The 27,597-nt window shown below is 45.9% G+C and overlaps 1 protein-coding gene across 1 annotated transcript in view; it reads right to left on the bottom strand.

The window, feature by feature from the left end:
* The window catches only part of WTIP (WT1 interacting protein), a 70,243-nt gene that overhangs the window by 2,765 nt on the left and 39,881 nt on the right, over nucleotides 1–27,597 (bottom strand). The window contains exons 3-6 of the mRNA XM_066637486.1: nucleotides 14,047–14,114; nucleotides 4,127–4,189; nucleotides 1,220–1,350; nucleotides 253–304 (exon numbers count right to left, since the gene is read on the bottom strand). Coding sequence (XP_066493583.1) covers nucleotides 253–304; nucleotides 1,220–1,350; nucleotides 4,127–4,189; nucleotides 14,047–14,114 — 314 coding nt within the window. The remainder of the gene's footprint in view (nucleotides 1–252; nucleotides 305–1,219; nucleotides 1,351–4,126; nucleotides 4,190–14,046; nucleotides 14,115–27,597) is intronic.

Below are 27,597 nucleotides of genomic sequence, written 5' to 3'. Positions count from 1 at the left end.
CCCCCTTCCCAGACCCGATCCATGCAGACCTGTGCCAGCAAACATTCCTTTATGCAGAGGAGACCTCCACAACTGCACCCACCCTACCCCCCTGCAGGGTGCTGCAGTAGCCATTTCAAGGTCTCTGCACCAGCAGGGAGAGGAAGAATAGGACTGGGCTGTTAGTAAGTTTAAGATGATGGGCAGGGCAGCAATACACGTGGACAAAAATAACACATTAAAAACAGCGTGGAAATGTATTTAGAGTCATACCTGTGCTGGTAAAATTGGCTGGTTACAGGATGCACATTTTGGCGCAAAAACCCTACATTTGGAAGAGAGAGAAAGAAGGTTACATCCTCGTTTTTTTAAAAAGAGAATGATAAGTGAGAAAGTACACACCCTCATTGGGCAGTTATATCTCCCAACGATTCCCCCCCCCACGGCAGGCTGCCCCCCCTACGGCAGGCTGCCCCCCGCCTCCCTTCTGGAGACCCAGGGAAGCAGTGCACACCCTCCCCAACCCTCCAAAGGCCTCGGGGGGGGGGCTGAAAAACATCACTTCTGATTTCACGGAGGAAACCAGAAGTGACATTTTAATGCTCCTACAAGGCGTTCTGAGGGCCAGCGAAGCCTCCCCAGTCTTCAAAATACCTTCTAAGGCAGCCATTTTCAACCATTGTGCCATGGCACACTCGTGTGCCACGAGTGGTCCACAGGTGTGCCACAGGAATTTGGGGAAACGTCATTTATTAGTAGGACCAATGGGGGATGTGAGCCTCACACTGGCAGCATGGTGTGCCTTGTCAATTGTCAAAAACTTGATGGTGTGCCTTGACAATTTTAGTCCCTTGTCTGTGTGCCATGAGATGAAAAAGGTTGAAAATAGCTCTTCGAAGAGCTTTAAAATGTCACTTCTGGTTCTCTCGGTGAAACCAGAAGTGATTTTTTTCAGACCTCCAAGGTATGTAGAAGGCCTTCGGAGAGTCAGGGAGGCAGCATGCTGCTTCTCCAGCCCTTGGAATGCCTCTGGGCTTTCACTAGGAATGGTGCAAAGGGGGTGCAGGGAGGTGGATGGTAGCATGGCGCTGCCCATCCAGACTGTCACCTGGGGCATTTGTCTCCCTTGCCCTCCCTCAGGGACGCCACCGCTGCCCTCTTCTTCTGAGTGCTAAGTGAACATAAAACTGGTCACTCATCCCCCCCACCCCTCACAAAGTCAAGGATGCGCCAGACTCACGTGTGATAGTCTTTGACACAGTAAATGTTGTTCTCCACATCTACAGTAAAGGGGACGCCATCCAGACATTCATTGCACACCACGCAGCGGAAACAGCCAGGGTGATACGACTTCCCAAGGGCCTGCAAAATCTAGGAGAGAACCAAACATGCCAAGAATTAAGCAGTTTCCCCCTGCCTTTCTGCCACTCCAGGGTACATTTCCTACATATAGCATACTTTAAACTTGAAGCAGCAAAGTACTGGACTAGGAAAGACAGTTCAGATGCATCCACACTTCGAAGCTGCCACCTGCATTCGCAGAAGCCTAGCCAGAAAGAAACATGCAAATACAAGTGGATCTAGTATCTGCGGTTTCACTTATCTGCAGATACACAGATCTGCCTCCCCCGCATGTGCCCATTACAAGCACCTTTGTTTACCATAGTAGTGCTTGCAGCCAACTATAAGAAGCTTGGGTGCTTCTTACTTAATATTCTCCCTTACCTGAAGAAGTGTGTGTGGAGGCAACCAGCCTGCATGCTTCCAAGGGGCGACTAACAGAAAGCAGGACCGTCTCTCTGCAGCACGTAGGCTTGTTTCCTATATGTTCACTTCCTTTGTTAAGGAAGCATGTTAAGTAAGAAGTAGCCCCCCCCCCAACTGCAAGCACTACTATGGTAAATCAACGGTACTTGTAATGGGTGCACGGGAGGATGGGTGGGTAGGTCTATATAGTGTTCCCCAGTATTCATGCGGAGGAGAACCCCTGAGGATATGGGGCCCTGCCAGAACTAGAAAAATCATATATGTTATGTGCAAATGCGGGTAACCTTCTGGAACTAGAGGCAGTGTGCCAAATGCTACCTCCCATATGGTGATATACCAGCCTCTGCGCCTCCTTTTTCTAGTTTCCCTGAATTAGAAAAAGAAGAGGATGACAGAGCAGAAGAGTAAGTGTGAAGAAGAGTGGTTTCTTCATCTACCACTAGCTTTCTGTTTAAGCTGTGTGGCCACACAGCTAAAACCAAAGCCCCACGCAGCTTTCCTCTCAGTACTATGGAGCCATTCCTAACTAGCCACTTGAGGGCTCTGAGCCCTCCCTGAAAAAGTTACAGGAGGGGAAAGTGACACTCAATTCTTTCCCTGCTTGCCACTTCCCACCTCCAGACATCTCCAAAAACAGCTTTTCACCCCACTGAATTTCACAAATGTGTGTTTTCAAGCACCATATAGTTAGCTTCTCGGCCCATCAGGTCATTTAACTCTGAACTCAACAGGGGTTTTTGCAAAACTCACAAACAGCCCCATTTTAAAGATTTTTACAAATTTGAATATTTGTGATCAGGGCCTAAAAAAGGTGGCAAGGACCAATTCTTCCACCATTATTCAACAAATGTGAAACCAAGTGTTTGCCAAGACTCCATCGACACATAAATTGCATCTCATTTACCCATCTCATTTGATGAAATCAACCTTAATTAACAAGCCCTTACCTAAATGGGACTTAGTTACAAGCTTATACACTAAGGGCAGTGGTTTTCAGGCCCTGGCCTCTTTCCCCTTAAGGGGCGGGGACAGGGGGGAGGCGGGGAGGAGGCAGCAGGATCCTCAGGATCGTGCTGCTTAGGAGGGCCGCAGGGACTGGGATGCACTCACCAGTCCCTGCAGCAGCCTGTCTGGGGTGCGGGGAGTCCTGGACTAGCACCTGCAGGGCTCCCCAGGTCATCAGAAGTGAAAGTGGAGCGATGCGCTCCACATCCGCAAAACCGGAAGTGCTATCTGCTATTGCTCCACTTTCACTTCTAACTAGCTGGGGAGCTCTGCTGGCGCTCGCGCAAGGCTCCCCACGCGTCCAACAGGCTGCTGCAGGGACTGGTGAGTGCATCCCAGTCCCTGCAGACCTCCTGAGCGGCGCGATCCTGAGATTGCATCGCTGCCTTCCCCCCGCCCCCGCTGCCTCCCTCCACCCCTGCAAGGACTTACAGCGGTGCAAACTCTCTTAGAGAGTTTGAAAACTGCTGACTTAAGGGTTACAGCCTCAAAAAGAGTTTGTACCTGCTTCCTTGTAAGGGTGAATTAGCTACATAGCTTTCTACTTCCATGACATACCAACTTGATTTAAGAGATATGGGTAAACTGAAGTCTTCTACTGAGCCAATTCTGTTGCTGTAAATGTGCATATTTTCAGGGTGTACAGAATGCGTGATTGGGCAGCGTCTCATTGACAAAATAGTTCTGTGTAACTCAAAAGTTCTTAAGATTTCTTTTTTGAACACCAACAGAAATCCAATATAACTAAGGGCGCAATCCTAACTTGTACTGGAACAGGCGAGCTGACTGGCCTGTGCTGTATTCAGCATGGGTTTGGTGCAGGCTGGGGCACAACTTGCAAAGGGATATCCTTCCCAAGGAATGCCCCAGGCAGCACTATGGGGCTACTAGGATCTGTGCCCATTTGGCGAGGGACAGGGGTTGGGATTCAGCCTTGCACCACCATGGCTGGGCCATCCCCCCTCCCAGGCCCAATCTGCCCCTGGGTCACTCGCCCGCCACTCAGAAATGACCCCTCCCCATCTCCATTTCTTCCCCCCTCCACCCTCTCTCACCCCCATGCCAGTCTGCCCAGGTTGGCTCAAACCTACTGGCGTGGGGCCAGCTCTGTGCACTGGGCGATACTGCTCCTGAGTCATCGCAAACATGCTTATGGCATGTTTGCAACGGCTGGGAGCCAGCACAAGGGACTTGTGAAGCTGGGGGGGGGGGATGGGACTGTGCTGCCTGTCATCTTTTCTATTTCATATCTTGTGGTACTTTTGGGATTTCAGAGAGGAAAGTTGCCTGGCCTTGGGGCAGAACAGAACCATCTAAATGTAAAGCAAAGTTAAGCAGCTCAGTGAAAACCCAGTCCAACAGAGTGTGGTCTTACCATTTCCATGATTAGGTGTCCACAAATGAAGCACTTATCTGCTGTTTGCTGGAACCCTGAATACTGTTTAAAAAATAAGGAAAGGTTTTTTAGCAGTCTCCCCTTGATAGTTACATTTTGTCACACCAATTCTCATTCCCTACGCAGACTAAAATAAACTGCCCAATCTTGCTGATTAATGACCAAACGAGAAAGTACGATTGCAAAAGCTCATAAGAAATTACCTCTTCAAAAGCTTTCCCCCCCCCCCCATATAGATGCTGATCTAAGATTGCACATTCAGAACTGACATCGGAGCATAATTTTGACATCTCAAGAACCTGACCTTTAATTTAAAGAGCAATTTTTGATGACTTAAGCCAATAGTGGTGTTTACACTTGAACACAGGCAACTCCAGAGGCAGCTGAATGGCATGGACAGGAAGGAAGAAGAGGCAGTGCCTCAAAACAAGACACAAAGCCTCAGGCAGACTCGCAGAATTGAAATTTATTTACAATATCTAAAGGCACCCAACACATTTCCAAATATACAAAAAAATCAGCAGCAAGGAGGAATGCCACATCTCTCCATTTGCTAGTTTTTACCCCAAGATCAATAGTGGGGACTGTCTGGCACCATTCTACTCTAGCTGGGAGACTTTTTCAGAAGTCAACACTGAAATGTAATTGGCTGCAAGCTCAGTTTAACTCTTTGGAGGGGGCTATTCCTTTCTGTCCTGAAGCCGTGGAGTTTAGTTGTGAAGCACTAGAGTCCAATTACCAATACGGGGTTGGCCAATGTCCTCCCATAATCAGATATGCATTTGTAAGTAGGCTCTGTGTCCAATGCCACAAGCCCCAAACTGACCTCTCCCACACAACCTCTGGGGCATTCCAGCCAGCTAATGTTTAAACTCTTAGCTGCAATAGGATGGACTTTAACTCACCCCTTTTCAGCCAACATCAATACAGTGCCACGCGCCTGCCCCCTCCTCTCACACGGAAGGGATGCTGTGCAGTCAATATAGGTTTGCTAGGTCCACATTACTCGACACTAAGCCTAACATTTCATTATTTGGAGCTATTTCAGAGACAAGGTGTGAGTTGTTTTCTTTTAAGTTCATCTGATAGATAAGACTTGGAACATGGTACAAGGGCAGGACAAAAGGCAGGCTCTCTGGCCCAAGCCAGGAGGCCTTGAAAACAGAGTGGAGACTGGGGGTAGACTCTTGGCAGGTAAGAATTGCCCAGTATGAGGTCAAGAGTCCAACAAGCAAACAGGTGTGCACAGGCAGGAAAATGCAGGAGGTACAACACACAGGTACAGCCTAGGAGGCATTACTTGAAATAAGCTGCCAAGTTCACCCCAACAGTATTTCAAACAAATACAGAGGCATGTCAACTGGGATTTTTGTTCACAGACAAGTGTGCATACAGATGGATCACGTTTCCATGCACTGGTTTGGCCTAGCTTATTAAAATGGCTTTTGCACCTCAGAGTAACTTTGCTTGTCCTGATTTTGCATGAAAAACACTGAATCCCCTGGAGCTCTGGCAGGTGAATTGGCCAGAAAGGTTTCTCTGATAACAAGAGTCAAAACCCACAGGTGTCACACACTGAAACAACATTCTAGCAGTCTTTAGTTCCAAGTGCAAAGCATTCACTTTGCATCTTTCTAATCCATGAACAAGGGAACCAACACAAGGCTGATTAACAGGAGACACTGGCCAGTTACAGCAGTGGCCATCTGGCCAGCTTCTCAGGGAAGTCCGTGAACTCAGGATTTGGGGGAAAACAGGTGGGAAGGGCTGGGCAGAGCAGATGGCCACCGATTATCAGGGGCATAAAACCAGCTAATTCTCCTGCTCTGTCACACTGAATTTAACTGAACCATCTGGCTGTCACTTGATAAGAATGCAAAGGGCCATTTATTGATTAACAGGGAATAGAACTCTTGAAGATATGAATGGCCCTGTGGGCAGGTTCCAGCCATTTACTGCTCCTGGACAGCCATAAATTATGCTGCTTATTGGAGAGCAGATAGATACAAGCTGACACAAAATCTTTTTCTATACAACTAAACCAATCACGTTTAGCCCATATTTCAGTTTTCAAAAGGGGAGAGCTGCATATGTAAAAAATATGGACAAGAGCTGGATTTACCCAGTTTAGAAACTACTGCAGAATGGCAAGAGTTTAAACAGAATCAAAGCACTGTCTGTGGGCTGTGCAAAGCGACCCCCTCCACATGTACTCCCAAAGGTATCTGTGCAATTTCCAGATCAATGTATTGATCTGGAGAAGCTTGAAGTCCTTTGATGTTTAGGTTGGATGGCTGTCTGGGTTTGAATCTAAATGATATGGAATAGAGATAAAGCCTCTGTCTACAGCCCTTCCACTTCACTGAAGTAGCTGGCTTGTGTGCAGAAACAGGTATGGTGCATTATTATTTTACAAAACAATGCAGTGATTCCCAAAGTGAGCCGTGGCTCTCCAGGGACATGTGGAAACCAGCAAGGGGAGCCGCGGAATCCTCACCAAAAACCTGCTACCCTATACAATGCATAGGACTGTGGCCCCAATGGGGAGTCACAGCCAATGATGCAGTATGTCAAGGAAGCTGATGGAAGAAAAAGTTTGGGAATCACCTATATGTTTTGTCTCGTTCTACAAAATGGGAGGGGCACTGTCTGTATATATGAGCTGTCTTTTGGTATGGACTTGATGTTTCTTTTAAGATCCACACACTGCATGGACCAATCACTGGGCTGGCATGTGACACATGATGCCTACTGCCCAGCTAGCCACATCTCCACACACCTCCCTTTGCTGCATGGCTGGCACCTGCCAGTATGGCTGTCAATGCTGCCCCTCTGTTCCCTTGCTGCTGCCCACCATATACCAAGGCTCATGAGAAAAGGGGCTCATGATCAATGAGGAGCCTCCACCCCCCTTGGAATCCAAGAAGTCATGGAATGAGAATGCTGCACACCCTGAGACCAGAGAGGCCCTTCATCCTTGTAGAGACCCACCCAGAGACCAGTTGAGACAAGAAAGAATTCAGGTATTGCAGACAAAATAAAATATTTCTTTACTCAGCATGTGGTTGGTCTGTGGAACTCCTTGCCACAGGATGTGGTGATGGCGTCTGATCTGGACGCCTTTAAAAGGGGATTGGACAAGTTTCTGGAGGAAAAATCCATTATGGGTTACAAGCCATGATGTGCAACCTCCTGATTTTAGAAATTGGCTATGTCAGAATGCCAATACAAGGGAGGACACCAGGATGCAGGTCTCTTGTTATCTGGTGTGCTCCCCGGGGCATTTGGTGGGCCGCTATGAGATACAGGAAGCTGGACTAGATGGGCCTATGGCCTGATCCAGTGGGGCTGTTCTTATGTAGGTGGGAAAACTGGAATCCGTATCTGATAACAAAGCAACAAGAAGGGCGATCTGGTAAAGATTTTTATTGAACGGTAGCAGCAACAGAGCAGCATATGAAAGAGAAACACAACTGGGGTTGCCAACATCTCGTCCCAGAAGGACTACTGTGTCATTGCAAACTATCCAGACAGCCAAGTAACAGATGCCAGTGAGGTCGGGCTGCACCAGTTGGTTCACTGGGTGGCATGCCTTCATGTTTGCGATATTGTAGGTGTTTATACTGGGCTTTTAATTCACTTTCATTGCCTCTCATTTTTCTGTGACTTTTTTTTTAAAACTGAAAGCTAATCTAAGCCCTTGAAAAAGCAAACCGTCAAAAGGAGCCAGATCATGGGCCTTTCCTCTTCAACTGTACCCAGTATACTTGGACTCTTGAAGAAGACACCTTAAACTTGCTCTCATAAACATCGCCAAGTTAATGCTGCACAAGTAATCAACACCCTCCACTCACTGCAACTGGAAATTCCCCTTTCTGCTCAAAAGCTTTTGATAGGTTCGACCTCCCAGTGTTACCCAGAGGCTACAAGAACTGAAAACTCACAGGAGAGCAGCCAGTTCTGCAGTCAGCCTCTTCCAGGTGTAGGGTGCCTTCTACCCAACCCATCACCATTTTAATTTCCTTAGGTTTTCCACATGCCCAACAGCCCTCTTCTCTCACCTCTCCACTCTCTTCCTTCTGCAAAGCTTTGTTATATGTTGTAATTAATGCACATGGACCAAGGACAAGGGTGCAAGTTTCCAGAGGCTCAAATTCTGTACGTTTTTCAAGTTTTACAACAGGCCGACTCCACATCTTTCCAATGGCATGGACAATTTCACTCTGCATATGAGTGCAACATGTCAACGGGGCCTGGCATGTACCAGGTCCACATGCAGAAGAGATGCCAATTGTGTCCTTCCTGCCATGAGAACCCAGCAATCTGCGCCAACCATCCAGCAGCTCTTCTGTTTCCAGTGTTGGACCTCACTGGTAGGACACATTCACTGATTCTGAGCTACACTGGAAAATGTCTTCTAAATCTTTTGCCAGTAACAACATTGATTTATTTGGCTGTTCTTTAACATGGTATTTAAAGACCCAGCAAGTGGAGAGGACCCAAGTTGTTCCTGCTTAAAAATAGCAAGCCACATTTCCTTTGCCTCTAATTATGCTGCAGTTTATCAACAAAACGGAACAAGAATGTCTGGCTGGGATTACTGAGGCCACCAGAAGGCAGATGGGGGGGGCGGCAAACTCCAAATGCAAAGAACAGCCTCCTTGCTGAATGTCAGGGTGGACCTAACTGCCCAAAGCACCAAACTGTTACAACAGGTAACAATGTTCCACCTCCCCCACCATCACCACTGCTCTATTGCACTATCCTTTCATCTGGCCTGGAAGGAGTGGAAAAAGAGGAGAAACACAACAGTGGCAAAGGGAAGATGGGCAAGGGTGATGCCAGCTCAAGCTGTTGCCAGCAATTGTGATCGTGTGGCTGCCTGTCCTCCCGCCCTCAATGGAGAAACAGAGTGCTGCTTGGCTTACTGGCTTCTAATGCACTCACCTCACCCTGGACCAGCTGCCAGGAAGAGGCCGGGGAGCAGCAGTCTTGTCTTTCAACTTCAGGAGATGCTGCAGATTCAGACTAGTGAAGGTGAAGCTTGTTTGGGAGGGGTATGTGCACGTGTTTTGACGACATCTACATTACCCTTCCAGTTTAGTTGCTCACCCTTCCCGGTCTCACCTTCCTTCCATGTGGGCTGGTCAAGTTTCCAGTGTGCTTCCACCTGCATGACTGGTCCACTTCTCTATCCAAAAACCTCCCCATTCTAACTGCTGGACTGCTTGGTGGGCTTTTTGAATAACTTTACCTTAGGGTTTTCTCCCCCACCCCTAAACCCAGTTTGTGCCCTGTGTCTCCTTCCTGGGGAAAGTTCCATGAAACCCAAATGACATCTGTAAACTTTTACAGAACCCTTCACATGTGTACTCAAAACAAAGCCCCATCAAATTCTGTCCGGCTTATTCTCAGGTAAGCATAAACAGAACTGCAGGCCAAAAAACCTGAAGTCAACCTATTCGCAGTGGAATAACACTCCCTCAGCAGGTGCAAAGCTTGGGAGTCCTCCTGGATACACATCTGCTCCTGGATCACCAGGTGATGGCTGTGGCGGAGGGAGAGCCTTTTACCTAGCTTTGGCTGGTGCGCCAACTGTGATAGTCAGACCTGACCACAGCTTGGTGGCATCTCATTTAGATTATGGCAATGCACTCTACATGAAGACTGTCAGAAACTTCAGTTAGTGCAGAATTTGGCAGCTGGGTTGTCACCAGGGCTCAGCTGGTAACACTGCTCCAGAGACTACACTGACTGCTGTTTTGCTTCCAGGCCAAACTCATGGTGCTGGTTTTGACCTCGGAAGCCCTTTATTGCTTAGGACAACGGTTCTCCCAAACATTCCAACCAACTGGAATGAGATGGTCAGAGGGGGTCCTCCTGTGTGTGCCACCCCCAAACGAAGTAAGGGGGTAGCAGCAAGGGGTGGGGCTTTTTCAGCTGTGACACTGAAGTTATGGAACTGCCTCCTTACAAATTATGAACTGCCCCCTCCTTTGAAGCGTTCCAATAGGGGCAAAAAACCCCTTTATTTAGATTGGCATTTGCATAGTGCCGGGTTGTGGTGGGAATTTTTTGTACTGTGTATTTGGTTTTTAAAAATATTTTATGTCTGCTTTTATTGCCACCTTTGATGGCTGTCTTCTGCTTTATTATTTATCGCTGTTTTTATTCCCTGCTGCTACTTTTTATGTAACATATTTTATATTTTTATTTAATGTTGCTTTTATTACTTTTGTGCTGCTGCCTCCGGCTTTTCACTGTCTTATTGCCACATAGTTTTTACGTTATTTTATAATTGTTTTATAATGTTTGGTTTTATGTTTTATGCCTTGGGCACCCACAGCTGTGGGGAAAAGGGCAAGGTAAATCTCTATGAAACAAAAAAAAAATTAAATGAAAAATAGACATTGAAAGAAACAATGTTCGGGCTGATAAGTCACAGTCAAATAAAGCTGTTCTCACCTAGTGTTAAAAATAAATAAAAATAAAAAGTATTTAAAATATTTAATTCAAAAATATTAATAAAAATAAATTGAATAAAAGATAGATTTGTCATGAATTCAAAAGCAACTATGACTATCCTTTTCTCTAATGAGGGGGTTAGGGTTTGCATTTTCTTGCACTTCATTGGGAACTGGTGTGTTGCAAAGGTGCTTTCAGCAGTCTAGTTTTGTATGCCTTTTTTCCAGACACATTTCATACTTTCTACATGGGAGCTTGGCTGGACACCTGCTCCTAGAGCTGCAATGGCTGCTAGTTTGGTTCCAAGCACAATTCAAGGTGCTGGTGTTGACCTTTTAAAGCAGGGGTCTCCCAACCTGGGCCAGGGGCCAGATGTGACCCACAGAGAGCCTCTATCTGGCCTGTAGCCAGCCTCTGATCCCCTGAGTGCCTCTGGCCCAGTTGACCAAACACAACCAGAGTTGTGCTTGTGGGGTGGGGGAATGGGGGTCTATTTAAGTGTGTGCTTTATTTCTTGGGCTGTGTTGGTGCTTGGAGATATCTGGACATTGGAGCCCATTCATTCATTGAAGTTTCATCTCTAAAGTATCTAAATTTTATATTTAATTCTTTTTTCCAGCCCCCAACACTGTGCAAAATATTTGATGTGACCCTCTGGCCGAAAAGTTTAGAGACCCCTGTTTTAAAGCCTTCATGGCTTGGGACTGGGGGATGTGAGGAACCACCTTCTCCTGTAAGAGACAGCCTACTCCCTAAGGTCAGCTATGGGGTCCTTTCTATGTGTACCACTACCAGTTGAAGCTAGGTTTACAACAATGCAGAGAAGGGTCTTTTCTGTGGTGGTGCCGTAACTGTGGAACTCCCTCCCTTTCAAGCAGAGAACCTCACCCTCCTTATCAGCATTCTGGCAGAGGTTACACTTTTTTTTGGTCCTTCTTTTTCAATTTAATATCCTCTCTGGTTTATTATTAGGTGCTGCTCCTGCTATTATGTTGCTTTTGCTGTGTTATTACGACACTTGTATTGCATTTCATGTGTTTAAAATTCATTTTAATCTTGTAAGCCGCCTTGGGCACCTTGGCTACAAGAGGAAAGGTGGGGCAGAACGATTTTAAATAAATAAGGAACTACTTTTTATGGTGGGGGGAGGGGGCACCATTCCACCCTTCACCTTGGGTAGCAATATGTTTTGGGCCATCGCTAGTAGCAATTCACCAGCACCTGCATCACCAGGTGTGCCTTGGAATTCCTTTGTAGTGTTGCACATCTCAGATCACAGGACAGTCTTGGATAAGCCTCGCTTATTAATAAATGCCACCAAAAGTCTTTCAAACTTCCAATTTTCAAGGATTTTAAAGCCATTGATTTTATCCCCTTTTATGCCAAAGCTACACATCCAGAAGTGGGGGGGGGGGGGCATCAAGTATATCCAACTTCCCTTCCACTAGAAGGGACTTTGCCACTGAGCTTCTGTATTCTGGGAGAAGAGTCTAGATACATAAAAACAATCAACTGTAGATTATCAATACAGAAAACACTGGAATTCAGAGAAGATGCAGGCTATGTATAAACCTGCAAGAATCTGCAAATGGGGGAAACTCCCTGCTTTCATAAGAGCCTGGTATCTATAGGAAAAACATGTTGTGGTGAGTGGACACACAAGTGTGCACTGCCTCAGTTTCAACAAAGAAGGGCAGTTTCCCTCTGAAGATCCTTCAAGACTAAAGAACCAAGACTTCTCCAGCATCACTGCTGACCACTCCTCAAACCCACAAGAAATCAGAAGAACTCTGCTCTCTCTCTCTCTCCATCACAGCCTCCACTGTTCAACAACACCCCTCCCTTAGAAAAGGGCAACATGTTGAAGCAAATGTACCCACAGCAGAGAGCGTTCAACAGACATAAGGTCAGAGCCCTGAAAATTGTTATTTTATGTTGACAACACCCAACGTGGATGACAAAATTTGACAAATACAATACAAAGGAGAATAAATGTTTTTTCAAACTAAAAATAGCAGCCATGAAAACATACCAGTATTGAAAGTAGCAAAGCGTAAAAATCCATCAAGGCACAAGATCATAAGACAATAAATGGTTGTTGAAATGTATCAGTCTTCAAACAACAGATGCAAAAAGAGAAGAAGCCCCTCTGCTGCCAAGACTAAAGCTGGGGCAGATTCTTATGGGAGGAGGGGATCCTTCAGGTGAGGTCCTACATCCTTCAGGTGAGGTCCTACATCCTTAAGCACTTCAAAAGCTAACCCAAGCACTTTAAAACCAAGCCCAGAAACAAACAGGCAACCACTGTAGGTAGAATAAGATTTGAGCTCTCTGGTTGTCCTGGCCACACACTGCTCAGACAGTCATAATAGGCCCAGCTGTAGCTTCCTGTTTTGGAAAAAGCAGTCCCTAAGAAAAGCCCAGTGGATCAAGCCAAAGGCCCACCTAGTCCAGAATCCTGGTTCCCACAGTTTTCAAGAAAACCTCACCATGAGTCAGGGAACAACTGCAAGAAAGGAGAATTGCATACCATCATTGCACACCATGCATCTCTCTCTCTTAATCATTGCTACAAAGGACAATGTTTTATGGCTGCTTGATAAGCCAAGTTTGTGTTACAGGACAAATGTCAGGATACATTCTCAAAATTTCAACAGGGAAAGACAAATAAGAGTTTGACACTTGCCTTGGACTGGTGGGAAGTGGGTGGGGGTAGATCACATCGGTCACTGTTCTTAATTTTAAGATTTACCTCTTCTGCCTCTACTACAACTGAAGTGGCTTCCAAAAACCAATACATTTTTGAAAAACCATTTAAAGCTACCTAAACATCAGTTGGCCCAGCTTGCTTTTCCTTTTAGACATCTAACACCTGAGCAAACAGATGCGTATTGCACTTTTTCTCCAAGACCAGAAAGTATTAACCTAGGAAGTCACTTACACAGAGCCAGAATTTGGTCCATCAAGTCCAGATCTCTCCACTCTGACAATCAATGGCTCTCCATCATTTCAGACAGAGATACTTTCCAGCCCTACCTGGAGATACATGGGACCTCTTTTGGAAGGCTACTCCAAAGCGTTGGAAACACCTGACATTTCTTTTTGTCTAAAACTCTTTTTAAAAATTTTGTGAATATGTCTACACAAGTCACCTGCGGACAAGTTTGAAATCACAGCATGAAAAGTGCACCTCATCTTGGATTTTTTTCCACACATAAATCCTGCACCCATTCCCTAAGCTGTTGCTTAGCTAACAGTGTGACAGGGAAATCTGAGAAAATTCCTCCTTTGTCAAGACTCCCATGGTCTCAAAAGCACTCAAAACTGCTCTAGTAATATGCCAGCTAGATGAGCCTTTGCAATCCACACAATGGTCACTTATTTTCATTTCACATGCATCCGTAAGACACAAAAAGCCCTAAAATCTTACTTACTAGGAAGTCTTCCTCACAGTAGACTTTACCACTGACATTATAGAAGGCTTTCCCTCGTAATCTTCTCCCTGTTAAAAAAATAAATAGTGTACTGTCAGGCCTGTAATACTCTGCTTGGGAGCTGTCAAAACACACATACATGAGGAAAGCAAACAAAAATAAGTGCATGATGATTTAATGAGCGATACTTTATAGCACCTCTGCGGGAATTAATGTGATCAATGCAAGAGTGACAACTGTTTGATTCTCACAGTCCCCATCACCATTTCTCATTCAGGATGTTTTCCAAAGTATTTTTCAGAGCAGGTCACTCCTGCTAGAATTGGTGCTTCATTTCCAATGATGTTTACACAACAAGGTTAAAAAGATGTTTATTCAAGGTTGTTGTTGCCCAAGCCTTATCCGATAACAACTTCTCTACACAAAGAAGGAATTCTGGGGTGTTCCCAGCGATACCGTATTTGGGGTCATTCAGTGGATGCATAACTCCACTAGGGAGCTTTGATCTCCACTCCTTGCTTACAAAGGGATGAATAAAGTGTGAACACGATAAGCCCATGATCTTTCCTGGAACAATTTATTCACCACTACAACCAGAGGCTTAAAGTTAGGGCCAATTCTACCCAACTTTCCAGCACTGATGCAGCTGCAATGCAGCCCAGAGGTAAGGGAACAAATGTTTGAGAAGCCCTCTATAACAACCTCCTCACTGCAGGATGTAGCGCATGCCCTGTTTACATGGCTGTTTCAGTGCTGGCAAGTCGGATAGGATTGGCCCCTTAGTAATAGCAATGTTAGTAATAGTAATGTTTTTCATGGCAAAAAATGTTTCATTTCAATGCATTGTTTCATAAAATAAGGAACCTACTGAATGAATGCGATGTCAGAACTTCCCCAGGACTGTTTGAAGACCTCCTGGTATCTGAGCTGGCACACCAAATGCTGCCTCCCCCTTACCTGGCTCCCACATCAGCTCCCACTTCCTCCTCCCACTCCCAGAGGAAGAAGAAGCATGAAGGAGAAGAGTGATGAGCTGAGATTTTCTCTAAGCACCCCTTTAAAAAGAGTCAGGCTTAAAATATCTGGATGTAAAGCCTACCAAGTCCACATTCACTTTCTTCTTACTGAAATAGATGAGGCTGCTTTGCCGGGTATAAGTAAACAAAGCAGGGACACAAGTATGAGACTGTGAAGTCAAGCATCCTAACACCACAACAGGCCATGCATCAAAATTCCAGTGAAAATTACAAACATCAGCAAATTTCAGTGTTTTTCTTGTCACGGCACACTGACCTCTGTTGGTCTTTTCTATGGCCTCTTGTGATGTCACTTCTGGGAGACTCTTCCAGGTTCTACGGCTCTGTTTCGAGGGCAACTGTCTAGTAATGAATTGTCAGTCCCTCTTCCTCTACCAGCTGTGCCGGCAGAAGAAGAGGAACAGACAACTCCTTACTACAGTCTGTTGCCCTAGAAACAGAACTGCAGCAACGGAAAGGGCTCTTCAGCAATTTCCTACCACACACCTGTGGACCTTTCACAGCACACCAACGTGCCACGGTACACCGGTTGAAAATCGCTGATCTTGGTGCTGCAACATTAGGCATTTAGTTCCTGGAAAAATACTGTTCTGCCCACTTAAATACCAATTCACAACTATTCTGCTAAACCAGGGGTGTCAGACTCATTTCATACCATGGGCCGAATAGCATTCATGATGCCTGCTGAGGGTTGGAAGTGATGTCATTAAGCAGAAAGTGATGTCATTAAGCAGGTCATGCCCAGAAATAAGCACTTCTTTTTCTTATTAGGAACTCATTAGCTGCCAATGGCAGAACAGAAAATACACAAATCTTGACCATATCTTCAAGATATGGGAGATCCCAATTATCATGAGGGCCACCCTTTCAGCAGTGATACCTCAGCATAGCTCAGCAGCTGAGACCAGCTGTTTGTGGTACTGGGAGAGCCCGAAGGTCAAAAAAAAAGCTTCTGGGGGGTACATTTGGCCAGCGGGCCTTATGTTTGACACCCCTGTGTTGAACTGACAGATTGAAGAACTTTGCGAGGGTCGCATGACCCAAAGCTTTAGGTCATACTCTCAAGTAGTATAAAAGCAGGTATGTTTTAACTGCTGGTGCAACCAATTGTTTAATACCTATATAAATTAATATGGAAACTTGATTTGAATCAGACTTCTTTCCTTGGCAGTGCAAAACACACTTCAATCCATTGTTAAATCATTTAAATTCAACCCATCCTATTCCAAGCAAGGAAAAAGTACTCAGGCCCCTCCTTCCTCAAGCACCTGCTGCAAGGCACTGATCTATTCTCTCTCCTCCCTCTGCTACAATCTGGCTGTATCTCTGTGTGACACACACACCCTCCCATGCACTCCCACAGTACTGTTCAAACAGTGGTAATTCACTGCCACCATAAAGAAGCTGTGTCCTCCCCAACCAAGGTAAAGCTAGGATGACCCATCTCACACCAGCTTCTTCAACTGGCAGTACTGGGGGGGGGGGGGGGCAAAATGCTAAGTTCTTCAGGTGCCTGAATGCCTGTGTAAAGCAGCGCCTGCCCCTCACTTTCAGAGCCATTCGCAGTTGTGAAAGCAAAGCAGAGGCTGCCTCCGGAGGCATATCACATTTTGTGACAGCCACAAAGGACCTTATGGTGCTGGAACACTAGTTCTGGCAGTGCATGGCCCTGATAGGATTGGGCCACCAAAGAGGTTCACAATCTAAAAAGTGCCAACGGGACACAATAGAGGAAGGCTTAGGTGGTGAAAGCAAGATGAAGTAGCAGACTGTGTGATTTGATGTACACATACAGTACTTAGGCTTGGTTACAGAACAATACGATCTGAGTCAGATCTTGGTGTCTCACCTCTCGGAACTGCAGCCATGTAGAAACAGCACCTAGATACCTCAACCACACTCCTGGGCCCTTGCCAGCTCACATACCAGCAAGGAGTCAGCTCTGACTCAGGGCTAGGGAGGTGCTGAGCAATGAGCTCATCACTTTTTAGAAGGGAGTCAAACTAACATTTTTTCAAGGTGGTTGGGAGTTGACAGCGATTTTCTGGACACGAAAATGGAGACATTTGTGCTTACTTGTGAATTCCCCCTGGTCAGTATTTGCTTGTGGGACGCTCCTCCTCTTGGTAGCCAGGCAGAGTCACATGATTTGAAGACCACCAAGGAGTGGGAGCTCCCCTAGATCTCCAGACCACACTGAGAATCTGGAGCACCATCTCACAGCAACAGGAACAAAATAAAATACAGTGGGACCCCAGTATCTGTGAGTCCAGTATCCATGGATTTGACTCATTGCTGATGCCAGTCATACTGGGGTCTAATTTTAAAGGCATCTTAAATCCCTTTAAACACACAAAAACCTACCAAAAATCAGGTTTCCTACTTCTTTGTGGTTAAACTGTACCTTGCAAGCCAGAGCTATTTTTATGACTTAGACCCACTTCCAGGTCACGTGAAGGTTCCCTTCTCCTCTCAGCCTTGCTCCAGAATGCACTGTGCTGCATTGCTGCCATGTGACAAGTGAAAACCCTGTTAGCCAGACAAGATTGATCTGGGGACCAGAGGAAGCCCCCCCACTTTCTGCTCTTCAAATCATGTGACCTTGCCTGGTTACCAAGAAGAGCAGCTTCCCATGTCATGACTGAAAAATATGCTCACCTGTGCTTAGCATTTATGATCACGATTATGTATGCCAAATAATAGTCATTGTTTGAATGACTGGAAGGTTTTTTTGGTCTCAAATTGTATTTAGTTTTGGAGGGCAAGGCCGAAAAGTGAAATCTATGGAAAATGGTGACTGTTAGAGGAAACCAGTGTTTTGCAGAACATGCTGCATAGAACTTGTATAACAACAACAACAACAACAACAACAACAACAACAACAACAGGTATTTATATACCGCCTTTCTTGGTCTTTATTCAAGACTTTATTCCAGGCGGTTTACATAGGCAGGCTTATCCAAATCCCTTATTAAATAGGGATTTTTACAATTGAAAGAAGGTTCTCTCTTTCAAGAACCACTACATTCAGGTGTTTCAATCCGATCTGGCTTCACATTCTGGCCTCCATCCTCCCACGCTCAGAGCAGATGGAATAGCTCGGCTTCAGCTTGTCAGCTGCTTCAAGGTCGCACGGTGCCGGTGGCCTCGAACTGGTGACCTTGTGGATGTTATCTTCAGGCAGACAGAGGCTCTACCCTCTAGACCAGACCTCCTGCCCATGAGATGACCCGAAGGGCAATGTTTGAACAGCCTTGTTTGAGCAGGCTAATAAAATACATCTGGGGGTCCTTGACTTAGCCCAAGCAGGGAGGGTGCCATGTCAGGCCACACTAGGTGGAGGTGGATAGGCAAGGTGTCATTGTCAGTTTGACCCAGATGGTATAAACATCTGTGCTGCCAACCCCCCCCCCCCCATTCAGCTACTAGACAGTGGTAGAAATCAACAGTTCAAGGATCATGGTGAAAGGACTATATAAGTCAGAGACCAATGCTGCTATATTGGAGAAGATCAGGAGGACACACCAGAGAGCCACAGTCACAACTGCAGTTCTTCCCATTGCCTAAGCTATAATTGCCCTGGTCAGGTAGTTGCAAATGCTTATGAGCATATGAATGCTTAGCTATAAGATTTTTTTATTCTTTGATATATTGAGTGTAATACTTAGCAAGTGTCTGCGTGCCTCTTGTGGCACACGCGCTGTGGGTTTGCCACCCCGATCTAGAAATTATCCTGCTTAGAAATAAAAAGCTTCTGCTTGCATTTATATCTGGTCTTTGTACTCTCCTTCAAAAGATTCCACTTGCAGGATGGTCTGATCACAATATATAGATCCATAGTGCAACTCTTTAATCCTTAGGAGTGGGAGGTGGACAATAAAGATTTTAAACAGCGTACTGGAAATTGAACTTTATTAACATTCAAGTCATTATAGCAGGAGCCCAGTCCTATTCCTCCCCCCTGCTGATGCAGTTGTGTCAAAAAGGAGCACATTATATCCAGTGGGGGGACAGGGATGACTGGGAGCCTTCAGAAAGTAAAGTAAATTTAAATCCCCTCACCCCTCCATAAGCCCCCCGCTCTGCAATGGGCCTCCTTAAACCTGCACCAGCTCCTTAGCTGGTGGATCTCTGAGGAGAGAAAGTGGGAAGGGAAGCTGTTGATGGAGGGGACAGGGTGCCCACTATCACTGCCAGATCCACCTCTCCCACAGCCTCCCCACCCCTGCTCCCCCTTCCACTGCCGCCTTACCTGCTCTGACGGTTCAGGTGGAGTCTGGCAACAGACAGGGAGTGTATGCCATCTCTTCCTCTTGTAAATCCCTCCCCTAAACAGACTGATCCAGAATAGGAACTGGGTTGTAAGTCTGATAAAATTGGGGTCCTTTTAATCGGTCCATAAGACCTTTAAGATAAGAGGTTAAAGTGTCACTTGGTGGTTTCCCAAGGAGTCACCCCCTTTTTGAATTGATGCATGCACAGACTGAGCCATCCTAGAACCACTGGAGAATTTAAAAGATAAAATACTGATGAACCTGAATGGTTCCACTCCTTGCATGGAGAAGCCAAGGCCAAGCTTGGAGGGACTGGGAAGGGGGAGGAACCAATGGTGTGATACTGATCTCCTCCATACCCTTCAATTAATATCTGCCACTTCAGGATGCAGGTAGGCACCTGGCTCTCTTTTCCAAATAGCTTTCCTCTCCCTTGCAATCTGCCAGTCTTGCCCACTTATGCAACTACCCCAAGAAAGGTACCCCCATCTACCTTAGATGTTGAGAAATTAATGGGCTGAGATTATGCTACATTACCACAAGTCCCATGAGAGAGAGGCTGGCAGTGGGGGGGGGAGAGAAGAACTTTTCCTCTCTCTCTTATGATGACAGAGAAGACCTAATTTTGCATCCAAGCACAATCATTTCCAAAAGCCCTTTGATGTTGCCTTGTACTCTGCACTCCTCTGCCAACGACCACAGTAGCCACCGGAATCTGGGCCACATCAAAGACTATTTTTGGGGACAGAAGCTGGAGAGAAGAGACAGAAGGCTGGCTTCTGCCTCCTTCAAGCTCACTTAAAATGGTCTCTTTTCCCAGGCTCTGCCATGCTCTTAGCACGCACAGCTTGTACAAACTTGTTTGGAATCTACATCCAGACAGACACCAAAAGCAAGCAAGAACTAACCTGTCATGAATGGGAAAGGGAAAAAAGGGAAGAGAGCTTCTCCTGCTCTTTTACACATAAAGTGACACTCTCATATTCTGCATGTATCAGGGAAGAACTGCCAGCCCTGGTTCTGCATTTGCAGACAAGAGGTAACATTTCAGACATTCACCACAAGAGCAGGAACTATTCCAGTGCCTGATGAAGATGTGCTAGTTTTACCTGACCCATCTCTCCCTTTGTTACCAATGACATTGTCAGTTCCTTGGGGCAGGATCATGTTTTTTCAGCTTATGTTTTCAAGTTTCCTTCCTCTGAGGAATCCTTGCCACATCCATTTGCCTGCTGAGGAATCTAGATTCAAATTTAATCATGACAACTGAGGGGTTCTGGGACAGGGCAAGCCCAGACATGGTCTGAAAGCAGCTGATGTAGCTTTACTGTTGCAGCCAAGCAAGGCTGGTGCCATTTAAGCTGCTTGGGAACTGCATGCAAGATGCTCTGAGTCCTCAGAGGAAGATCAAGGTGTGCGTACACCACTAAGCCCTATTTCTCATGCCAAGAGATTGCCGATAAGCAAAAACAGCCTGTGTGGTGGACACACTGCTCTTCAGGGCTGCCACTGCCAACCAGCTACCACAAAACAAGCAGGGCCCAGGCACCCACCGGGCACAGCTGAGGAGTAAGCGGACAGAGGGCCGCAATGCATCTTGCCTGTACAAAGGACTTCAGCACTGTGGGCGCTATCCATCACTGCCTGACATCAGTGCACAGTCTGCAAGGACATGATGTAACCACCTTGCTGAAGCTAAGCAGATCTAAATCTGATCAGTGCCTGGATGGGTGACTGCCTAGGAAAGACATGTGAATTGCCCTGATAGAAGAAAAGTGGGCTATAAATGTCTTGAATAAGTAAAAGGAACATAGCACCAGAAACAGATCATTGGTCCAAATGAACAATAGAGAACATGTCCAAAAAGGGAGAACAATTGCTCATCTTACCCACTAAGTAGCAGAGAGGTGATGTGTAATAGTGGCTAACTTATGTTATGTATTACCTGTGTTATACTCTAATCTCACTGAGTGGTGGTCATAGGCAAGCCACTTTCTGTCAGCCTCAGCCCCACCCTGCAAACACCAGCCATATAAGGATGATAACCTACCTTGCAAGACTGTTGCGAAGATCATGACATTCTTTGCATCAAGGGCTTCGAACACCTTAAAGGAGCAAATAACTATACCACATTTATAATTTCAAACAAGCATTAGGAAAAGCTAATTAGACTAAAAAATCTACCCCCAAACCCAGCTGATCTCCAACAGCACCACCTGTCTAAAAGGGCTGGAGAATCACCTTCTTTACAGGTGTTAGCAATTCTTGGGGATACCATCAGGTGTGGGATGACCGCCAAGTGGATTAGATGGCTCACCAAGGTTGTTCAGTTCTACACTTTTACACTAAAATCCATGCTCCGTATCGTCAAAAAGAGAATATTCTCCCTTTAACAGAGAGCTGCCATCCCTTGATGCAGAAAATTAAAGTCGAGCAAGAGAAGACAAAGGGCTATGCAAAATCATCCTATCCAATCTTGTTGTCTTCCAGGAATTCGTGCAGCCCAGAGTAAAGGCAGTTAACTAACAAACAAGACAGAACAAGTATTCCTCCAGTGTTAGTTCTACACTCAGAAGTTCTGAAATGAAGCCAAAGGATGTACATCCTATTCATCATGCAACAGTTTGCTACATGTTTGCAATAAAAAGAATTTAAATTCACAACAACGAAGGTGCTTCCAAGTGCTTCCTGCACTCTGAAAACAAAAAAAGGAGCATGCAGGTGGCCACAACTTGGAAATCTTCCTGGGCTGTAGCCATGTAGTAGAGAAATGGGATGTCTCATGGAGAAGCTGGCAAACTAGGGAGAATTCTGAAATGACTCCACTTTCATATTGACAAAATATGGGGCTTCCATAGGGGAAAAAATTGTAAATGAGGAAGTGGCTGGGTGGGAATTCTCATGGTTGGAGATGAAGAGCCTGATGCTGTCTAACTTTCAAGCACCAATGCAGCTGCAGTGCAGTCCCAAGATAAGGGAACAAACATTCCCAAACCTTGAGGAGGGCTCCGTGACTACTTCACCACTGCAGGATGCAGCACATACCCCACTGATGCAGCTGCATCAGCCCTGGAAAATTGGATAGGACTGGGCCCGAAGTTACTTTCCTTACCACAACAACTTCTCAGGCCTCAGGTCCCTACCCCCAGAAGCAGCCTGTCCTTACAGATCTCTACCACTCCTCTCACAACATCCCATGCCTCTCAACACTTTGTCCTTTACAAGAACTGGCTGCCAGAAGGTGTGCCAATGTCCCTGGCTTTGATGGCTTTGCAAGGGGATTACACAAATTCAGGGAGGACAGGTCACTCCATAAACATTTGTCACAATGGCACTATGGAACCTGGGTTTAGAAGCAGGGGGACACTAAAGAAAGTCTTTGGGGCACTACAACGTGGGTTATTTGCCTTCCTAGAGGCAGCTGATGGGCTACTGCAAGAAGAAGCAGGTAGCTTGACTAAACTGACTTTTCTTTGATCTGATCCAGCAGGGCTCTCCTGAAGAAACCCTCCCAAAACTCCAAATTTTGCGTAAAAGCAAGACAACCCTCCAGAAGAAAAGGGATGAGACACTAAGCGCTGGTTCTGTTCTCAAGATTTGCCTGGAAGTCAGAATGTGCAGAAGTTGGAATAGTCAGCTCTTGCCAGTTCAGCACTACCGCACCTGCACAAAAGCACCAGAATGAACTGACTGCACCTGCACAGAAGACCTGCTGTGGCCATCCATAACTTGGATGTCCGTAAGTTGGGGAACCAGTGTACAGCTATGCAAATTCTATGAGGCACGTTAAAGGAGATGCATGAAGACTTTTTCAATTTGCTGGCACAATCTGAGATAACTTCTCAGCTGGGACAATCCAAGATATCGAGCACCCCCTTGGGTCCTCCAGGTGCCAAATTTAGTTTCAGAAGAATTTCACAAATGGCTTATTCTCAGTCCTGGAAGTGGTCTGGAAAGTGTTCACAAAGTTCTCACCCTACAAGAAGTTTTCTTATTTATTTGGGACATCAAAGAGGTTCCCAAGATGGCTCATGTATATAAAAGAGAACAATACAAAGAAAAAAAACACAAAAACCAAACTCTTTCTTTGTTCCCTTTCTCCGCACAGGCAGTGAGTGCCCCATGGCCACTGTCAGGGCATAGCTACAGGGAGGCGATGTGGTAAGTACTGCAGAAGTCGCAATGCGCTGTGTGAATGCCCCCTCCCACTTGCTGCCAAAGCCATTCTGGGCTGCCACGGCAATGCGCAGGCACTCAGCCTTTGCTGTTGTCACTGCATGGAATGGCTTCAGCAGCAAGTGGGAGGGGGCACTCAGAGTGGGTTGCAATGCCAGCAGCACATACTTCACCGCCCCCTGTAGCTGTGCCAATGGTCACCATCAGAAGGGAGAGGCACACTCCTAAGTTCTTGAAGAGGCAGCAAAAAGGATGGCTCTTTGTTTGCTGGTCTCTTTCCTCCTCCTCCTCACTGGCCTGCATGCCCATATCTACCTGTATACGTTATTTGTGCATATTTGTCCATGTGCACATGGACGGCTGGAGCAAGGTGAAAAGCAGTATGATCAACGCTTGCATTTCATAGCTTCCTTTCCTGGTCACCTGGAAGATATTCTCACTCACACCAGGTGACTGGCTGGCAGTCTTGTGTATTCTGGGGTGCAGGGCAAGTCACCAAATCCTGCAGGAATTTCTGCAATTATAGGATTGTGCCTCTTGAAAATCAGAGACAGCAAAACCAGGTCACAAAACCTGACAAAGGACGGAAGGGCATACAACAAAAAGCCTTGCCCCACTTCTTTGTGGCTCCTAGGAACTTTGTGGGTGCCCTCACCTCAGAAGCACTTACCAGCTGCAGAGCTTCCTTCCTCCTCCTGTGGTTTCACCTGGATGCAAACTCTGGCACAGACACCTCGCCGGACTAGTTTTCAGCAACGCACAGGATGTGGCTCTCCATTTCACGCCTGCCCATGTATTCCAAGAACAATAGCTCATTTTGCAATGCCAGGCTACAATTCCTTTCAAGAATAGCTCATAAAAAAGGAATTCTTATGGGTCAATTAAGGCACTTCCCCATTTCGCCGCCAAAACCTGCATTGCCTACCATGAACACCCACTTACTAAATGGACAATGTTTGGATATTACTAGCCATGGGACTAAGACTTATCACTGCCCCTGGAGAGGACACCTTATCTGTCCTTCTCTGCGTGTTGATTTGGGAGAGGGTAAGCAATCAAAGGACCCACACCCCCATCACATCTGCAGGCAAAAGAGCCAGCTGGGGATAGAGCTGCTGCTAAAAGGCACTTGGCAGCTGGCTGCAGAAAAGATCTACTCTAATCCAGTGTGCATGCAGACCTAGAAAAAAAGACCAGGATGTTGACAGGTGATTATAAGTGAAATTCTGGGGCAGTGTGATCTGGAACTAAAAATAAAACCCTTTCTGTGCTCCTCGCACACTGCCGTAAAACCCGAGTTCCACATTTCTGGGTTTCACAAGGCAGTACGCAAGGAGTACTGAAAACAGTTTGAGGGAACATGAAGTTTTGCATTCACACGAGCAGAGAGTAGCTCATTCTGGAGTTGACTGGCAGGTTGGAGAGAGGCAGTTGCAGCCTCAACATGAAAAGCACCCTCAATTTACCAGACCCTTGTAGGTCGTCTGCGTTTAGTGGCTGCATGGACAGGCCAGCACTGAACTAAAGGACCACTGAATGATAGGAGAAAGAAGATGTTGTCTTCGCAAATAGCAGATGGAGGAGCTTAGCCCATTTTTGCCTGGCCCACAGGTGTACACACTTGGTCCCTGTTGCATATATGCAACGTTGGGCAAAAATGGCCTAAACCTGAGTCTGAGCTACACAAATGATGGAATGCTCCTCTATCACAGAAAACTAGCATGTCAGGTAAAAGGGTTCTGAGCTATCCTTCTCCATAATGTGTTAGCTTTCTATGGGGAAGGGTTATTGGCAGAGAGTGATGGAGGAACTGTCAATCACATGAATCCTCACTGGTAGACTAAAGGGCTACAGTCCAGCTACAAGCTGACTTCTTTTATCTCTATGCGACAGCTAGGTAGTATTGCCACATTACCTGTGGTTTGTTCCATGGATTCTAAGGCGTCCCACCAGGTGCCCATTTTGTTGTTTCTAACTGCTCTAAAAATCTAGGTATGAGCCAAAATGCGCAGGGAATGTTCTGCGCAAACCTTCAGTGGGAGGAGTTTGCTCCTGCTTCCCATTTTGCTAGCCAACAAGGGAAGCCTGTGCTGGGATTGACATGTAAGGTAAGCACTGACATTGTGCTATCTTTCCCTCTCTCAAATGTGGTCCACAGAGTTAGGAAAAGACTGCACTCAATGTTCAATTCACCTGAAGATGGGACATACAATGAATAGCTTCATAAAGGAACCAGTATCTCCCACCCTGCCTCCCCCCACACTGGAGAAGAATGGTCCAGCTGTTCTTTTACATCCATGAATATAAACCCATGGACAATTATTCTTTTGCTTAAAGAAAAACAGGGAAAACGTTTTATTCTATAAATTCAGGAGTTCCCAAAGTGTGCATCGCATTGCAGCACACTCACAGGAGTACCACAGGATATCCCTGGTTGACCCTACCTACCTGTTCTCCCAGGCACCACAATCTTGAATCTCATGAAATCTCACAAGATACAAGATGGCAGCACCCAAATCTTTTGAGATTTCACACGACTTGAGCACCGCTATCTTGGATCTCATAAAATCTCACAAGATTTTGATGTCATCATCTTGGATCGCAAGATTTCGTGAGATCCAAGATAGTGGCACCTGATTTAGCCAGGAAGAAGAGGGTACGGGGGTGTCGGGACCCAGGTACATTTGGGAACCACTGCAAATGTTATCAACAATCCAAAAAACAACATACAGTAGAACCTCCAAAGTTGACCACCTCTCCATATTGACCACCTCCTTAAGTTGACCTAATTTTCACAGTATGGACAGACACTGCATATACACTATGGGAGACCAACCTCTCTATATTGACCACCTCCGTAAGTTGTATCTTGACCACTTCGACCACTGGACAGAGTATTAATTTACCCTCCGTAAGTTGCCCACTGAACGTGATACTGTGGGAATGTGTTAAGTCTGGTTTGTCCCTTCTTGGAAAAGCAAGAAGCCAAGCAACAATCTCTCCCCTACGCCTGCTAGTGCGTGTGCGAAAGGGTTTTTATAGGTGGGCACACTGCACATAGCCGACAGACCTGTGCCAACTGCCGATTGTGCCTGGACATGTACCAAGTTGTGAGGGACATGAGGTTGCTTGTCCATAGTGAAGCCACGGTCCTTTTCACTTTGGTTCCCATCACCAGTGCATTACTTAACACTTATATTGAAACACAGCTGCTATTTTGCTGCCTATTCTCCAGGTTTGGAGAGATTCTTCTGGAGCACTTCACAATCCCTTCTGGTCTTCACCATTCAGAAAAGTTTAGTGTCATCCACAAACTTGTCCATCCCTGTTATCCCTGTTTCCAGGTCATTTATGAAGATGTTGAAAAGCAGCAGCCCCAGGATAGATCCTTGAGGCACTCCTCTTTCCACATCTCTCCACTTTTTTGTCATTTGCCCACTGACACCCACTCTCTGTTTTCTGGTCCTCAACCAGTTCCCAATCCATGAGAGGACCTGTCCTCTTATTCCCCGACTGTGGAGTTTTCTCAACAGCTTTTAGTGAGGGACTGTATCAAACACCTTCTGGCATTTAGTGAATCTGAGGAGACCCAGTGGAGGCCAGGCAGCCTAAGTAAAAAAGTGTGTTTTGGTTTTTTTTTTAGCTGTTGTAACATGCTGGCAAGGGATAGCATTGATCTGCCTGTCTGCTATGAAACCAAGTTTTTTTTTTTTTAACTTACAATTTTTTTTAAGCTTATGAATTTTCAGGGGTTTCTTTAAACACTGGTTTTGGGCTGTTTGTCTCTTGATATAGATATAGATGATATTAATAGTGAGCATCACAAGAGGATCAATTCTCATAGATATTTGCAATAAAACTTTTTAAAAATCCATTCTAAATAATAACTCGGCCTTGCATTTGTTGTCCTGGGAGCTAAACATGATAATATTTAAATGTCTTTCCCCCGTATGTTGACCACCTCCCTATGTTGACCAATTTCCTCCAGTCCCTTGGGTGGTCAACTTAAAGAAGTTCTATTGTATAAAAATCAGCAGTGCTTAAACCCCAAGTGCTACCATACA

Source organism: Tiliqua scincoides, chromosome 9 (assembly GCF_035046505.1).
Source record: "Tiliqua scincoides isolate rTilSci1 chromosome 9, rTilSci1.hap2, whole genome shotgun sequence".
Classification (NCBI taxonomy): Eukaryota; Metazoa; Chordata; class Lepidosauria; order Squamata; family Scincidae; genus Tiliqua; species Tiliqua scincoides.
The sequence above is the reverse complement of the archived record's forward strand: the minus strand, read 5'-3'. Positions and strand labels throughout refer to the sequence as shown.